At 31.2% G+C, this 18682-nt stretch overlaps 1 protein-coding gene across 1 annotated transcript; it reads right to left on the bottom strand.

The window, feature by feature from the left end:
* Window positions 1-15455: 15455 nt before the first annotated feature.
* On the bottom strand, window positions 15456-16340 carry LOC121222169 (NAD-dependent malic enzyme 2, mitochondrial). The gene is made up of 4 exons (XM_041102177.1): window positions 16237-16340; window positions 16078-16161; window positions 15844-15950; window positions 15456-15723 (listed from the first exon to the last, which is right to left on the bottom strand). The coding sequence occupies exons 2-4, from the start codon at window positions 16144-16146 to the stop codon at window positions 15504-15506; spliced, it is 396 nt and encodes a 131-aa protein (XP_040958111.1). The 5' UTR covers window positions 16147-16161; window positions 16237-16340; the 3' UTR covers window positions 15456-15503.
* Window positions 16341-18682: the final 2342 nt, after the last annotated feature.

Here is an 18682-nt window from a genome sequence, read left to right as displayed (position 1 = left end):
ACTAAAAATATAGATTTGAGGCGGTGTCCACAAGTATACGGGTCAAGTTGTAATATAGTTTGTTTACAATAGAATACTTGGTAAGTATTCCGAAGATCGTACTCAAAGGATTACAGTTTGGGGAAAACTGTTATCAAGCCAATTACGGGAAATAATTACTAATATACTCGAATCATGAATTAGTAGTGTTAATCAAGAAGCAAGGTGACGATAATAATAAGAAACTAAATAAATTTAACTAAGCCTAAATCTACTCCTAGGTTCCTGCATCGACTTCTCTTATTCCTTGTTTTGACTATGCGAGTTCCTTTTAGCCTAGATCCAATTGTTTTACCTAATTAATTGTTGATGTAGGGTTCTAATCAATCAACTAGTTGATACCCTAGCAGGATCTTTCGATCTTCCACTAAAATAACGAGTCAACAAGGACTAGTTATCCTCTAACCTCATAGTCCAAACCAATTCGGGGTTAAGGTGTTCACGGATAAGCCATACTAATTTTGGGTTAATTCCCACTTAAATGACTTTCTAAGGTTGTCAAGCCTAGGGTTTAAGTTCTTCCTCTCCCAAACAGTTGATTTGCTAAGAAACTCTATCGTTCAATCAATCAATTAAGTTAAAACAATTGAAACATGCAAAATATGTAGAAAGCATAAATTGATTCTAATATTTACACAAACATTTATCTAACAACGTTAAAGAAAGAAATATAAAGAAGAGAATAAAGAAAAGAGATGCTCATGGAATTATCGATGAAAGCATGGTTTGAGAATAATCTCCCCTTACGGAAGTCCCACTTCAAAATAGGATTTTTTGATTATAAGAACATACAATAACCTAAGTGAAAACTAAGCATGAAAGAAAAACCTAAGAATCAAAACCCTAAAAATTTTGTGTTTAAACTGATTACAATGGCCTTTATATAGGCTAAACTCGGAATATTAAAGTGCCTAAATTATCCTTGAAGTCCTTAGAGTTTGATTGGGAAAAATACACCTAATTTCCCTCCAAAACATAATTAAAACGTGTAGGAGTTTTTAGGGGGTTGGTTGCAACACAAGCCTACATGTTGCAACATTAGAGTCTGATGTCGCGACAATGAAGGTCGGTATCGCGACATCGAAGGCAGTTTTGCTCTAAAACTTGTTTTTAGCTTCTGTCTTCGATGTTGAGACACAAAATCTTGGTGTTGCAACATAAGCATTAGTTTTGGCCCGAATAAGCATCTTTAGCTCCCGACTTGACCTACAAGACCATGTAACCTTATTTAGATATATAAAATGTAATAAAAACTACTAGGAAGCATAAATTACTACTTTAAGTATGACAACCTAAATATATACTAAACTTGTTTGATTTACTATTAAACAAGCTATAATTATCTGTAAAAAGAAATGTAAATAATAGTATGATTTATGGCAGATCAACTATGATTTACTTGGTTTGACTTATCTACTGATCTCGTCTCACCTATGATTACTTCCTAGGGTTGTCAAGCCTATGATTTAAAAACATGTAATCTATACCAACTAACCCTCTCGGGGAACCCTAAATCCTCCATTAATCACATTCCTATTCACTCGTTAATCTCCCCTAAGGGATTTAGCTATTCATGTTAATCATAATCTTAATCTCAATTGAAATAAACATGTAAAGAACACGAATAACTCAGTAGAGAAAAGATATTAGAATAATCCTGGATTGATGTCGAGTAGAGTACAGAGAAGTAAATCTCTCGATCGAAATAACAAAATATGCCGCTTGCAAAGAAGAATTAAACTGAAATACTTTAATAATATAAAAGAACTCTTGGATTGAAACCGATTCCAAGAGGAAAAACAAAAGAGTTTAGAAAAGCCGAAAGAAACTAAGTATAATCCTACTTCAAACTAGTAAGATTTTTTATTGCATGTAAGATGACTTAGTTACATCAAACCCCTAAGGTCTTATTTATAGGAGTGTTGGCAGCCCAAATTAGGTCTTCGGTACGTCCTAGGTCTTCGTATAAAGTTGATTTTGATGATGAAAATAGCCTTGATATACTTAGGTAGCAAGTTGACCTATGTCGCACCATTGCCCTTGCATGGCATGACTTGACAGGTGTTCCATGCCTTGTTTGGTTTGTTTTATGCTTTGACGGCTCGAGAAGCTTGTGCATCACTTGTCCCTTGCTTTCACATCAATTGGGCCTATAAATCATCATCCTACGCACTCAACTACACATATTAGAACTACCTAAGGCCCGTGTTGGCCTAATATGTCACAGCACTCATAAAGTGTGTTAAAAACATTTATTTTACTAATATTTAATCCTAACTACTAATTACTAAAAACATAATATTAAATATTAAATTGCCTAGAAAACAAGCTCCTTAAGTAGGAAAATAGCCCAAATTAACTACTATATTTGACGGTAGGTCAATAACATTGTAAATGAAGATCAAGCAAGCTTCATCTCTCAAATTGAATTCTTCTCCATGAACGAGCATTTCTAACTCTTGTTCTTATTCATCTTTTATCAATTGAATGTTGGAATGGATGCTTTTACTTTAAACTTCATGTTGTTTTAGACTTTATTGATGGTTGATTGTGATGCTAATTGCTAATCTAGGTTGATATACATGATCTTGATTATTTGCTTGTTCAATTGTATCAAATTGCTTAGTTCACTTGAATACATTTTATATAATATTTTAAATGCCAAATGTTTATTTTATGCTACAATAATTAAAAATTCAATTCAATTCACATCATTGTAGGTTTTATTGTGAAATTAAAATCAAACCAAATAAATTTAAGCATGGACTGAACTGTAATGGAATCAAATTTAATTTATCTTAAATTCTTAAGAATCAAAGAAAAAAACTATGATCTGAATTGGATTTAATTTTCTCAATTTTTTTTCTCAACCTTAAGTGAGTTGGTCTTTTGATTTAGAGTTGAGAATCGAAAATAATCGTAAAATAAATATATGTTTTTAACTTTTTGGATTTTTAACAAAAAAAATTAGACTTTTTGATTTTATTAATGACAACATGATTTAACTATAAATAACAAAATACTACGTAACTATAGGGGGTCTAGTTGAAGTAATCTCGTGCCATTAAATTTGCCCAGGATTGAATCTCTTTGCCATTGCCTTGTTTACATATTTTAATTTACAACTTACCAGAAGAGGAGCAAAATTTTTTATAATTTTTTTATGAAAATTTATGTAATTTTTTATTTATTATTTTTTTGAATTTTTTATAATCATATTTTTTTTGAATTTATAGGATTAGGACCAAATTGATCGAAAATGTAAATATTAAGGGAGAAAATTGTTAAAATTTTTAAAATTAGAATCAAATTGACATATTGTGTAAAATGTTAAAGGCTAGAACTGTTATTATAACAATCAAAATAAGGCCACTAAAACATGAAATTTAACTAATGGGAGTGACTAAAATTACAAAATTTTAAAATGGATGACCAAAATAGGAACACGGGTAAACTCGACTGACTATTTGAATAGTTTAACTTTACATTTTTTACTACTTATTTTTAACAATGATTATAACTTATTACTTATTGTTTACCTTTAATTGAAGTAAATATATTTACTTGACAGTAGAGGTGTTCATAGGTCTACTTGAGCTTAGGCCTAATTTTAAAAAATTTCTAGACTTGAGCTAATCCAATAAGTTCATTTCACTGATTAAATCATAATAAAAGTATTTTTATTTAAAATTAATTATAAATATTATAAATATTAATAAAAAATATTTTTATATATTTAAATTATTATATAGTAAATCGGTTCAGCTTGAAGTCGAAAATGTAAAACCCAAGCCTGATCCAGGCGAGCTACTTGACCCATCAACACCTTCACTTAGCATTTTAGGTTATTTTTGTTCATTTTAAAATATTTTAATTTTTTACTATATGATAGTTATCAATGACTAATGTTTCACTATATTATTTTAAATATTATTTATCATTTAACATTGTTAGTTTTTATTTTTTAATGTTTTGATATAACAAATACTCTCTAAATTAAATTTAGTAAAATAAATTTTTAAGAATTATTTTCAAATTTTTTTAAATGAAAAATAATTTTTTCTAAGTGCAACAAATCAAGTGCGATGCCCTGGAAAAAAAAGGAGTGGTACCTAAAAGTCAAAAAGCACATTGACTCAAAAGAATTGAACTATTTTGGAAAATGGTGCATGCCTAAGAATTAGTAAGCAAAGTGGATTCAAGGTACCCATCCCCTCAAAGGAACCGCACCCACGCGTCCTTTTTTATGGTCTCGAAAAGCTTAAGGACCTCTACTCAAGAGGTACCGCACTCTTCCCAGTTGAGGTGCGGTACTTATGGCCTAATGGTCACGTTTTGGATAAAAGGAATCGTACTCCAAAGGCTTGGGTGTTTGTTCCTCTAGCTTTGCAAGTGCATTTAATGTTAAAATTAAATATTTTAATGCTGAATTTGATATCTATCAACACCAGTCATCTATTTAACCATGAGAGGGTATAAATATAGCACAAGAATATTCAGAACAAGGCAATAAATAAGATTACAAAAATCAAGAGTAAAAATCTAATCTTTTCTCTTTGTTATTCGTATTTTCACTTGTACACACATGTAGGTTCATTTGTAATTCTTTCTTTCAAGTGTTGTCTTGTATTGTAAGACAATTAATTTGTTCTATATCTACCTTTTAGAGATGATAATTCTTTCTCAATTATTGTTCTCAAATTTGTGAGGATTTATTAAGGCTTTTGAGTAGAAAACCTGAAGGAAGGAGAAGTGGCTCTATCTTGCCTTTTGAAAAGATAGATATTGTAAAGGTTAAACCTCGTCTTTGCTTAGTTGTGGTAAGCTAATGTAGTGGAGGTAGATAATTAAAACCGAACCAATTGTAAATTCTTAAGTCTCTTTTAATTGTCATCTTTGCTTTAAATTTTTAAAACACCAATTCATCCCCCTCTTGATGTATATTGAGTTTAACAAATATGTGTCGAAACCATTTTTGATAAAAGGTCGTCGACTTTAATTTTGAAAATGAAAACAAACACGGGAGTCGCCACCAATCCTTCTTTATATGAGGTGTGATCGGGTCACCTCGTAATTTAGTTGTTTTAATAAAATACTTCGATTTATCAAAACTATGATTTTGGTCTACGAAAATTTGAAAAATCGGGCTCGGGAGTTGGTTACGCACAAGGAAGGGTTAGCACCCTCGATACGCCCAAAATTGGTACCTAGTTGATTACTTATTGTCTTAATGTTGAAAACTGAGAATTCGAAAAGAAATTTAAAATACAATTCTTTTTATTAATGTTGCTTGAATAAATCGAAAAGAAAGTTAAAGACCCACTCGTCTCGAGGTAATGAAATGTTACATCCCGTCAGTTGGGACACGATATTTGTAACCTTAGAGAATAAGCTTGCCTTTAAATTTTTTTAATGAAAGTTCGTATTTTGAAATTTAGAAGGGCATTCCGCTATTTAGGTTTAATGAGAGAATCGAAACCCCGTAAGTTAGGGTATGATTTCTCAAAACCTGAAGCATGGCCTTATTCCGGGATTTTTTAATTTGGATAAAAGGGAAATGAAATGCTTAAAAATGTACGTTTAATTTATTAGGTTTTCAAAGAATCTTTTAATACGCAAAAGGAGTTATACGTGGCTACTAAATATTAATACAACATGCATCTAAATAATCGTGATGCAATACGCGTGATAATATACACACATGGCTTTGATATTGACGAATCCTAATATTAACATGCACGAATAAGAATAATGATATAAATAATAATAATAATAATAATAATAATAATAATAATAATAATAATAATAATAACTATAATAAGAACAAATCTAAACTTCGAAAGTATTTGAAACATAACAAATAAACAAATAATAGAATAAAATTGCAATAATAATGGCAAAAATAAAATAAACAAGCCAATTTAAAAAATAATAATGAATGAATAAATAAAATAAAAATTAATGTAAATTTGACCAAAAATTTAAAGTGAGCAAATAAATAAATAATAATTGGAATATTTAATAAAACTGTTTCTTTCTTTTTTTAAATATACATAAAAATTTAATTAAGCAGGCTGAGGAGCAAATTGAAATTAGGCTAAAAATCAAGGTTTAAATTGCAAATAAATAGAACAGGGTTACAAGGGACTGAAATAGAGTAGGCTTCAGGGATGAGGGATCGATCAGACAATATTTCCTAGTCCTAAAGTGCTGCGTTTCGGCACGGACCAAAATAAAACTCACAAAAAAATGGGTCCAAAATTAAAGAAACAAATAGGACCCGATAGCACAACACTGGAAAGGCGGATGGGCTAAATGTGCAAATAGCCCCTTAAAGCCAAAACGCGCGAATCCTGGCTACTGGGTCGGGTCGATTTCAGGTCTAATGCAAAACAACGTCGTTTTGGCCACTGATGCTTAGGTCCAAAACGACGTCATATTATACCCTATATAAATAGCAAAAAAGAATAAAAAAAAGTTAAACTTTCATTTTTTTAAAAACAAAACAGAGAGCTCTCTCAGTCTCCCTTGGTCTCTCTTAGCCTTCCCCTGGCCGGCCATGGTCGCCACCGTAGCGCCGCCGTGGCCGGTGGTCGGCGCTGCGCGAAAGGGTGCTTTTAGCGCTGCTTTAGATCCCATTCGAAGGCCAAGCCTCCTTGACCGAAAAGGCCAAAGGAAAAGGGGCTTTCACGCCCCTTTTGGTCCGATTTCGGTGACCAAAAAGGTTTCCGGCGATCGCTTGCGGGGCGATTCCAGGTAAGTTTCTTCCCTTTTCCTCCTTTTTTATTATTTTTCCATATTTAAAAAATAAATAAAATGGAATGAAATAAAACAAAACAAATAGAGAAACTCTAAAATAAAAGGTAATCACCTTTGTTTTTTTTTTTTTGCATTTCTTTTTAATGTGTTCGTGAAAAAAATACAAGTATCTGATCTTGGCTTTTATAGCCGATTTAACAACTTAGCTATTTTTTTGTCGTTTTGCGACTTGGCTTGTCCCCGTTCGATGTTTTCTACTTTGTTGGTTTCTTGCAGGCAACAGAGGCGTGGCAGAGGCTGTGAGACGTGGTGGCAGAGGCGTGCGGTCAGTGGCAGAGGACCCAGGTGCGGCGCCTGGGGTTAGCAACTTTGTTTTTTCTCTGCTAGGGTTTTTTTGAATTTGGGCTGCTCGAGTTTTGCGCCCTTTGGGTCTTGTAACTGAATTAGTTTAGTTTTTTGGGTTTGGGCCACATGGGCCTGCTGTAATGTGGACTGCTTATTATTATTTTATTGATTTTATTTTTTATACTTGGGCCCGGGCAAAATTTGGGCTTTACAATATGAACTTAAAAAAAATTATTTCATTCCCAAATTAATAATTATTTTTTTAGGAATTGAATCATTGTTTTGATATTTTTACATTCAAGCATATAAAGGAAAAAACCAATTTATATATTCTTTAATTTTTATACACTACATCTTACTTGTGCATCGCACAAATATACAACATAGTTTAACAATAAAATATATTTCAAAACTCGTGAACAAGTTAAAAGATAACACAACTTATTTCCTAGTTGATGGGTGAAAAAAATAATTTAAAAATCAAGTTTCGATAAAATGAAATATGTGTGTGTAGATCCCTTCATTGGGATGTCATTGGTGTGGCAATTCTTCAAAATTTCAACATTAATAAGCTTCCTAAGTTGTGAAATCTACTTGAGTAGCTCTTGTTCTTAAAAGCAGAGTCATGGCGGATTTTGGGCTCATATATACAGCAAAGTTGTTTGCCAGTAGAACCTAAAGTGCATTACTTCATGGCAGAAATGTTGAGAATGTAGTGCCGGCACAAGAAATGGTGAAGGGGTTATCACACTTCCAGAATGAGCATAAAAATTGATTTAAGGAAGACATTTGATTCTATTCACTGGACATTTCTTTTCAATACCACAAGCATTGAGATTTTGTAGTAGAACAAGCTACAACCTAGGGAAACCACCTTGTGACACGATTCCCTTCCTGTATTTTTAACAAATTGATAACATACAACCACCACAAATTTAGGAACCGATGAAAACCCTAATTTCTAACTTTTTAGAGCAGGTCAAGACGAAATCTTATTTGTTTTCTAAGATAAAAATTGACACTGTAAATAGTTGTAATCGTAGGAAATGGGGCATAAACCAAGAATGCAAGTTTTTTTTGTACCTTTTCTTTTTAGAAATCCCTTTGTTCTTTTTAGTACTCAAACAAACATATAAATTCCACATGAAAGGGAAGCGGTTGAATTTGCACACATTATTCCAACCCTCGACAAAGTGCCAACAAACAAGAGGTTGGCATTAAGTTAGTGACATGTGAGAAAATAATTGGATATTTTTTAATATTTAAATAAAAAAAAGAAAATATCAACTGGATTGGTGTGTCTAAATTATTTTTAACCATGCACACCAATCCAGTTGATATTTTATAAAAAATATTTTATATTTTATTAAAAAAAAGAAAGAAAATATTGGTTAAACTTTGAGTATTTATAAAAAAAGAAATTAGATTGGACTAGGGTGATCTTATAACCCATTTCATTCCTCAAAAAAATATTTTATATTTTATAAATTAAAATTATTAATTAATAATTAAAATAATATGTAGCCAATTCAAATTTAAAGATATATTTTCTTAAAATTCAATCAATGGTAGGAAATCAACCGGTTGAAACCTGCCTAAGGTTCTTTTGGATGGGCGGTGTGTTTACCTAGTGTAAAAATAGTGGTAGTGGTGAGATTAGATATTATAGCATGATACCAAAAAAATAAAAATAAAAACTAAACACACTACACTAGAAATAAATACTAATCCAAAAGAATCCTAAATCATACAAGACATTATGTTTTTGAAAATTGAGTTTTAGGGGAGGATGGGTCAAGTTTTTCATTGAAAATTTTCGAGGTGGAGTTTAACTAAAATTCACCATGCCTCAACTATTTTTATTTTAAATTGTATATTTTTAATTTTATAAAATTCTATAATATATATTTAATTCTATAAATATCATATATGTTAACTACAAATTTTATATTTTTTTATAAATATATTTATTAATTTTATAAAAAATTAAAATAAAATATTTGTAAAATTTGAAATCCAATTACAATAGAATCATATAATTTATAATTAAAAATCCAGTCTAAATTATGTAAACATGTCTGATATTTATGCATCTGAATATCTGGTTATGCTATTGTTGCATTTGCATTGGAGTGAGATAATTATGTGACGGAGGAAGTGTTGACAGTTTAATTTATCTGGTGGTTTAATCACATATCTGTTCTGTAATACCCCAAAAATTACTACAGTAAGAAAGTAAGATAATATCCTTGATATAGTAAAATAAGGAAATAAAGTGATAAAAAGGGTAATATTGAGTTATGTCAACACTGAGAAGTATATTATGACATATTAATTCAAGAAAGAATTAAATTGCAAAAGTGAGAAAAATTTTATTGTCCAAGAGTAAATACTCAAAATTTGAGGGGTTAAAGTGTAAATACAAAAAAGTTGAACGACCAATAGTGTAAATATTTTAAGGGTGAAATAATCTAGAAACTAAGGAAAATGGATGAATTAGGACCAAATTGAAAAGGTGAAGAATTTTGAGGGACCAAATTACAATTTTATCAAATTAAGTGATGACTCAAGGATAGAATTTCAAAAGATTATAAAGGGCAATGGTCAAATAGAGAGAGAGAATTCTAGAAGGTAATGATGATGTTTGTGATATTTTTAATTAATTAATTAGATAAATGTTATTTAATTAATATTTTATTAAGATTTTTAGTATTATTTTATTATTAAATGATTAATATAAAAGGGAGGAAAGATGATGAAAAAATCATCATCTTTCCATGCAACCAACGTTAGAAGAGAAGAGAAGAAAGAAAGTTTTTCTTTCTTTACAATTTGGTCCTTTCACCAAAAATTCACTATTTTCACCTAAAAATCAAAAGTATTTCCATAGCTTCCAAGAGAGAAAAATAATAAGGAGACAATGGGGAGCTAGAATGAAAGTTAGATTCAAGAAATAGAAGCTGGAGGAGAGAGAAAATAAAGTTAAAGATTGAAATCAATAGCACAAAGTAAGAACATCAAGATTTCAATATATTTTTAAGTTTGTTATTGTTGAAAAAGCATGGAAATGATGTTATAGTAGAGTTTTCTTAAACAAATTCTTATGTTCTTGATATATTAGTGAAGGGAAATAAGTGAAAATGATGGGAAATATTATATAGAAAGAAAATTAGGGAGTTATAAACTTAGTAATCAACATCTTGCACTAAAACAGTTTTGGACAGTAGCAGTAGGTTAACTTTGAAAAATCACTATAAATTGTGGAAATTGAATTAGAGGATAAAAAAATATTTAATTAAATCTTATTAAGTCTAGTTTCTCATAGAAGAAACGGTGTAAGTAATGGAATTGTAAATCATGAGATATAATAAATTTTCTGAGACAAGGTCAGAATGAATTCGGGTTCCCCTGTTCTGACTTTGGAAAATCATAAAAAATTGAATAAAAATAATTAGAGGCTTAAATTTATATTTTTAAAATCCTGAATAAGTCTATCTTCAGTAGAAACAAACGGAAACATCATCCATATTTTTTAAAAAGAGATAATTAATTTTTAGTGAAGAGGGGTCGAAACTGTCAAATAGTAAAACAGAGGAAACTTTAAAAAATAAACTGTACTTATTGGCTAAACCAAAAATTATGAAAATCTTATGATAATAAGATATGTGAGTCTAGTTTCATAGGAATTTAGTGGATCTTAATTTGGAGTTATGTAGCTCAAGATATAAATAATTTAGTAACTATGACTCAAGTGGACAGCTTTGAATTAATATATAAATAAATGGTGGAATTATAGATAATGTTACATATAAGCATATTATACATTAAGGATGTGGAATGAAGAGGAGGAGGAAGAAAATAAATGATTATTCAACTAGCATGAGTTCTCATTAAAAATGGTCAATTTCAAAAAGTAATATTTTAAGGGTAAATTGGTAAAATTTCAAAAAGTGACCATATTGCATGAAATGAATTGTTTTATTATTTAAATTAATAAATTGAATGAAATATTAATTTATATCAAGATTGGGTGGAAATTCGAGGAAAATGAAAAATTTCCAAAATGTCCCTGAATTTTAGTATTTCTGCAATCTAGCCTGTTAAGTTCATGTAACTTGAATTATATTCTTAGATGATTGAAATAAATATATTGGATTGAGAAATTGATTTGAATTGTGAACATGAGAAATTGTGAATTGAATGAAATAGAAATGAAGCTTTGAATTACATAAGTAAATATCGAGTCTCGTAAGCCCTATTTTTTATGAATATAATATTTCAAGGATATGTTGTAAAGAATTATAAAAGCACGTTAATAATTTAAAATTTTTTAATTCGGATGAAATTTTGTAACTCGGTTTAATACGTATGCAAATGTATGTCTTCTAGTAATGCCTCGTACCCTATTCCGACGTCGAATACGGGTAAGGGGTATTACAATGTGACATCGCCAGATTCGGTCATAACATCTAGACCGGGTTTGGGGTGTTACATGTTCTGGTAATTTGACTACAATTCTGGTGGCTTGACCACACTTATCTAATTATGGCAGATTACCACATTATTATTGGCAGCTTTGACTGCACTTTTCTTTATAGTGACATACACTCACTTATTGGTGTATGGGGTTGGGTGGGTATTTATTACCTTATTGGTGTGTAGGGATGGATGGAGATGGTGTGTAGCAGATGGGGGTAGGATCTATATTTGTTTTGTATTAAGTGTTGCATCGCATGATATGCCATGCCATCTGTATTTGATCTGATCATTATGTTGCATTGCATAGTGTGTCATGTTATGTATTCAGTTCAATTTCTGACTTCTATGTGATTATGCTATTTGTTTTATTTTTATAGGCTGAGTTACACACGAGCTTGTAAGCTCACCCAATTATTTTCCTTTTCAATTAATCAACAAACTTAGGATTGGGTAACGTGTGAGAGCTCAAATTGATTTTCTAGATAATAATATAAAACAATTTTTTTAATTAATTTATGGACTTTTGAACTGTAAATCTATTTTTGGACTTTGCTTTATGGTTTTTGTTCATTTTGTCGAATTTTGGTATATTTAACATAAAAACTGCAAAATCGTATGAATTATCAAATTATAAATCAATTTTCAAAAATAAAACTCTGAAAATTTTAGCTACCATACGAAACAAGTGATTAAGTGATTTTATTATAAAATAAGTGTTTTCAAGTATGAGATTTTCTAAAAACGTATAAAAGTTTAGCTAAAATTAATATTTTTAGATCACACGATTTCCAAAGTTAGATTTTAATTTGGGTTTTCAATTGTAAAGCATAATACCTCAAGATCTAACTATAATGTCTAGGTCGGGTACGAGGTGTTACATTTGGTGGTATTAGAGCCTAGGTTCAAAAATTGGGTTGTGATTTTTATTTTAAAATTGCATACGTAATTTTCAATTTTTGATTTAAAAGGAATTTTTGGAAATTATGATATTAGTAAATTTAAATAAAATGTAATAAGATTTTGGAAATGTGAATTCGAGACTCTGATGCCGATCCAAGTAAGTTACTTGTACTTAGTCACTTATACTTTAGCTACTTTAGTCAACTGGTAAATTGTAAAGACTGTAGAATAAAACCATTTTACTTTAGGAAAAAGGACTATGTTACTTCTGCTAAACTTTAGACTTAGGAATTAAAAATAGCCTTAGCTAATATATAGAAATTCTAAATTGTAGTTAGATATAATGAGTACTTATGGTACACGAGGGTGTGGTGGACGACATTGAGTGGTTCAAGTCGAGTCCTCTCCTCTGGGTAACATTCCCAATCTAGAAATAAGTGGGACAGTTGAGACTGGTAATGAGGGCGTTGGGGACGATGGTATGTCCCAGGCTATGCCTAGGGTTTTACAGAAGGTCACTATAGGAAAATTTGGACCTATGGACCAAGGGTCAGTGACTTAGCAACTCCGGTCAAATGAGACCAAGATAGTGGTAGTGAGTAATTGCTTAGAAAGCGAGAAAAAAAAGAAAGGATAGAGTACGAAATAATAGGGGTTTTATTCTACTTGCTTGAACCTGTGACCTTGGAAGCGAGCCAAAATAGACAAACCTTAGTTGGTTGAAGCAGTTGTGGGTATAGATAGGGCTCTGATTTGTATTTTCTGTGGTAGGCTTCATCTGGGCGAGTGTTGGAGGAAAATGGGGGCATGTTTTGGATGTGGATCTGTTGAGCACCGTGTTAGGGATTGTTCATGTCATTTTCTTAGTCAGATGCAAGTTTCAACTAAAAAATAAAAGTAGAGACGAGTTTATGCAGTTAGGCGTCAATGGGATCGATACGTAACTGGCGTCAATACATGTACTTTTGTGATACATTCTAATTGTGCCTTACAATAATGGAGAATTGGTTTTACTCAAATGTTGTCTATTAGTAGTGTTTCTAATAATTTGGGGTAGAGAAAATCGTTAGTGATCATTTTGTAGATAGTCCCACGAGGTAATTTGTGCTAATGAATAGGAAGTCTGTTGGAGGTTTAAGGTTAGGTATTCTCTAACTTGCATTGAAATCAGAGTTGTGCAATGGAAACATAGTGGTCAGTTTAAACTAGAGGGTTACGAATTTTGTGGTTAAGTGAATGGTGTGACAACATGAATTTCGAGGACGAAATTCTTTTGAAGGATGGGAGAGTTGTCACATCCCAAAATTTGGGTTAGTAGAAATTGTGTTAGTGGATCGAGAGAGTGTTCACGCCTTGTCTTTAAACAAATGTTATAGGATTTGTATCAAGTGAATTACTCTGTTGTAGTGGTTAAGTGTTGTGTTTGTGTGTGAGAGGTCATGTGTTCAAATCCCTTCTTTTTAATTTTTTTTATTCCAGCCATAGACTTAGAACATCTGACATATCTTTAAATTCTAGGTAATTGTTGGTAAGAATGAACCTGTTGGTTCAGTAGTAAGGCTTTAGCTTACCTAGAGGTTCTATGTTCAAATCCCGTGTGTGCAAAGCGAAAATATTTTTGTTTTGTCTTTGTCTATGTCGTATTTGGGTTGGATTCAAATTTTGGTGATAAGTTAGCAGAAACCTAGTAGTTCAGGATTTTGGTTTTTTTTTTTTAATTTTTTTGAGAAAATCACTCCTCAAAGTTCTCTCAAATTACTTACCTGCACACTCTCTCGTCAGTCCTTCTTCTTCACTCTCCATTCTTTTAGTTTTTTCTTTTCTTTTCTTTTTTTCAAGTTTTTTTCTCTATTTTTCTCACATTTCTAATCCCTACATTATTTTTTATCGTTTTTTTCTCACCGTTTCTATACTTCCCAGCTCTTCTGTTATCGAATTACTTCGTGCCAATATCTATTGCGAGTTTCATTATTTTTCCGTCTGTGGTAAGGGGAAATATAGTTGTTAGTTGTGCTTCTTATCTATAACCTCTGTGTATTCGCTCACTTCTTGAGAATGTTAGTATCTTGTTTGATTTAGTATGGGGCATTTAGTTAGTTTGTTGTGCAATTTGTCTAGGTGAGAATCAAGAGGCACATTGACACTACACCAAAATAGACTTTTAGCGGCGCTTTTTTATACCTTTAGCGGCGCTTTTAAGCGCCACTAAAAGTATTAACGATGCTTTTACAAGCGCCGCAAAAAGTGCCGCTATTGACAACGCCGCTAACTTTAGCGGCATTTATGTGAAAAAACGCCGCTAAAGATTATGACCTTTAGCGGTGCTTTTATAACAAACGCCGCTAAAGAACATGACCTTTAGCGGCGCTTTTGTCACAAACGATGCTAAAGAGCTTGACCTTTAGCGGCATTTTTATCACAAACGCCGCTAAAAATCGTGATCTTTAGCGGCGCTTTAGATACAAACACCGCTAAAGATCGTGAGCTTTAGTGGCGCTTTAGCCACAAACGCCGCTAAAGAATATGATCTTTAACGGCGCTTTTGTCACAAACGCCGCTAAAGAATAAACCTGTAGCGACGCTTCTAGAAAAAACGCCGCTAAAAACATAACCTTTAAAAAATTTATTTTAATCAAATAATATTTATTTTTATGATAAATATTATATTATGTTTTATTTTTTAAATTTGAACTTTAAATATACTTGTTAAGGATAAATAAAAATATATTATTTAAATTAAATTTTCTATGAAAATCTCAACTTTAAAACTAAATATAAAAAATTAATGAATATAGTTTTAGAATTTAAAATTATAAATTAATAACACAATTAAAAAAATAGAAAATTTAGATTCCTAGAGTCAAACCATAATGATTTTCTCGTAGAAGTAAGAAACTAAAAAGAAAAAGAAAACTATAAATGAAGTAGATACCTTAAAAAGAAATCCGCAGATGATTTTCTAGCAAAACATTTTTACATGATTAGTTCATAAAATCCACATCTTCATTACACAAGAGAAAGGACATTACATATCTAAAAGAACATAAAAGGCTTTGCACAAATAGGATGAAAAAAGCTAGAAAGGAGGTACAAAATTGTACATCTTTATCAAGTAGGAAGAAGTTCTGTGCAGCTGTATCCGCATTTCCTGTCATCCTTACAACAGCTTGAACAGCCATGCTAAGAACACCAAGCCCTGCACTGGAAGCCAGAAAGAAAAGTTTTTATGAGAAATAAAGCTGTGAGGGAATGGATGCAAGGAGCCATAGAAAAATTATGGTCAAATATTGAAAGACCAAGCTTTATAAGTCAGCCAAATACCTTCCAGCTCCCACCACAACAATCTTGTGGTTTGGAAAATCATCCAAAGATCGACCTTGTGCTCTTACAGTTCCTAACAATCCAGCAAGTGCAACTCCAGCAGTTCCCTAAGAGAATTAAGTAAGCACAACTTTCTAATATTTGTGGCATTCATAGTGATGCTGCAGCAATTTAAGTTACACTAGAATCTAATCCTATCCATAAAAGTAGCAACTTGCTGGGCCAAGTGCTCACCTGTACGTCATCATTAAACATGCAAAACCTTTCCCGATAGCGTTTTAGAGTTTTAAAGGCCCACTTCATTTGAAAATCTTCAAACTAAATGGGGTAACCATCAAATAAACATCATGGTATGAGCATAAAACAAAAGTCTCACTTCTGAAAGAGAGAAACCTGTACAATAGCCTCAGGCTAACGTGTTAAAATCGCTTCGATGAACTCATCAATAATTGATAAATATTCTTCCCCTTCTAACCCTGGTTGTCTTAGTCCTAAATCTGTCCAAACCCCCAAAGAGAAACATGTCAAAAGAAATCTCCAGAATCGGTAAATAAAACAAAGTACCACCAAGCATTTCATATGTTCCATTCTATGAATAACAAAGTAAATAAGCACATATTTTACTCATAAAGTGGGTCTTCAATTAGCTTTAGATTGTTAGTACCAACATCTAGCATATCTGGGAGTATATCTCAGAGACAGATTGATTTAATAATTAAAGTTCTAACACAAGACAAGAGAGTTGCCATCACAAGAAAATGTTGAAAATGTAAAATACGATAATAACATGGAGCAAACATTTTCAGCAAGATATAATCCACACACACATTTTGCTCAGCCATAAAAATTATTTTAATATGATATATTATCATATATTTAGCTTTCCAGCTAAGTATGAAACCCTTATGGGGCCTTCTTTTATTTGCCCAAATTAAAAATGGTCATACCAATGCAAAGTAAATCGGTTTAATTTGATTCTATCTCTATTTTATTTTATTTATATTTAATGATAAAGTATATACATTTTCATATAGGAATAACTTTTAATGAGTTGAACCTAATTCATGAAACTTTCAATTTAAAAAATAAAATAAAAGTAATAAAAGCAATAAAAAGCGTGAAAGCAATAAAAAAGACAGACACAAAATATCATTAAAAGATAACATGAATATGATATAAAAATAAGAATATTTAACAATTATTAAATAAATAGTGAGAGATGAGAGGTAGTTACACTCTCATCAAGCAGTGTATAACTCACTCATTTAAATGCACCACTTCCCACAATAATGGCTTGCAAACAAACATTCATTTCATGGGGTAACTCTTTCCTTACACAGGCTAATAGCTTGCCTTCATAAATTTGCTTCTTCTCTCTCACACTTGAATAGAATCTTTTGAACCTCTCAATTTATTAATTAGAGAAGAAAGATCTCTCATTTCTCCAACCAATCTTATGTTTCAGAACTTGTTTTTTATTTATTTTGTTTATGTGTTTAGTTGACAAAAGCTGATTCCAAGGGAGTTTTTATGACTTTTTTTCTTTTTTAATTTATAGATTTCTATCGACAGCTTCAACTATGCCTTGTCCTTAGGTGACACATTACTGAATCAAATTACTAATATATATTTATATATTTAGTATTTAAATGTTTATTTCTATTTGGTCTAATGGTTTTTTTGGCCCTCCAACTTTATAACAAAGTTATTTTACTCTCCATTTAATTTTTTTATTTTTTTAGCCCTTAAACTTACCAAATGAAATGCCATATGTCTTCAATATAAGCTCTAAAATAATCTCTAAAGCAATTAGACACACATAATATGCATCCAAAAATCGACCAACAGTTCAAGATTTACAAATCAAACATGAAAGACAATAAAAAAGAAGAAAACACTATGTTTCATAACATTATTAGGAAAGGCAGCTAAGGCTTATATATTACATTGGTAAATGACTAAATTTTGGACAAACCAAAGCAGGAATTGAGTTGAAAACATAACATGGAACACAGATCAAAAGATGTTATGTAATTGCAGATCCCAATAGCAAATAAAAGATAAGAAACTACATTAAAGAAAACAGCTTTTTAAAGTGACCAAAACAGCAAACAAAATGCAAAATTCCAAAATCAAAGTCAAGATCTAAACATCCATACATCAAGATCCGAGACTTAAAACCAAAAGTCAAATAGTATTAAAAAAGTTGGATCAAACCCAGATCTTTAAAAGAGTGAAGTCCTATGTTGCTCAAACCCGGATGTCATTTTCATTTATCTTATAGGGATATGTATTTGAAGGGTAATATCTCCATACATATGTCCACAAATGTGTCTAACAAGAATATTAACATCTATATTTGCAAGAAAATCACACTAGGCCCGTCCCTCTAAATGAAAAATTTTCTTTTTAACCCTGTTATAATTTATAAAATTTTAAATTAATAATGATAAATTTGTACTTTGGCTCTAAAAAATAATAAAATTTTTATTCAATCTATTAAAAATTATAAAAATATAAACTATTAAGATGGTCTGATTTCGACCATGCTAGGTAACTGCACAATTCACACTTCACAAGAGATTCCAAACAGTAAATCAGAAATACAAAGAAAAAGTTCAGGTCAAAGTAACATATACCATCTGAATTACACTTCAAATGCTCGTTTTCACGCGATTGGTAATTCTCCTCGACCAGACACGAACAGCAAAGCCACCGACGCATCCTCGTTCTTTTCTTCAAAAACAGACCGTCGGGATTTTCTAGTTGCACAAAGTAGCTAGGGGGAGGAGGTATATGTGCCTGCATAATTCCACACCACTTTCATTCTTAAACACAC

Source organism: Gossypium hirsutum, chromosome D10 (assembly GCF_007990345.1).
Source record: "Gossypium hirsutum isolate 1008001.06 chromosome D10, Gossypium_hirsutum_v2.1, whole genome shotgun sequence".
In the NCBI taxonomy this organism is placed as follows: domain Eukaryota; kingdom Viridiplantae; phylum Streptophyta; class Magnoliopsida; order Malvales; family Malvaceae; genus Gossypium; species Gossypium hirsutum.
This window is presented reverse-complemented; position numbering and strand designations above follow the sequence as displayed.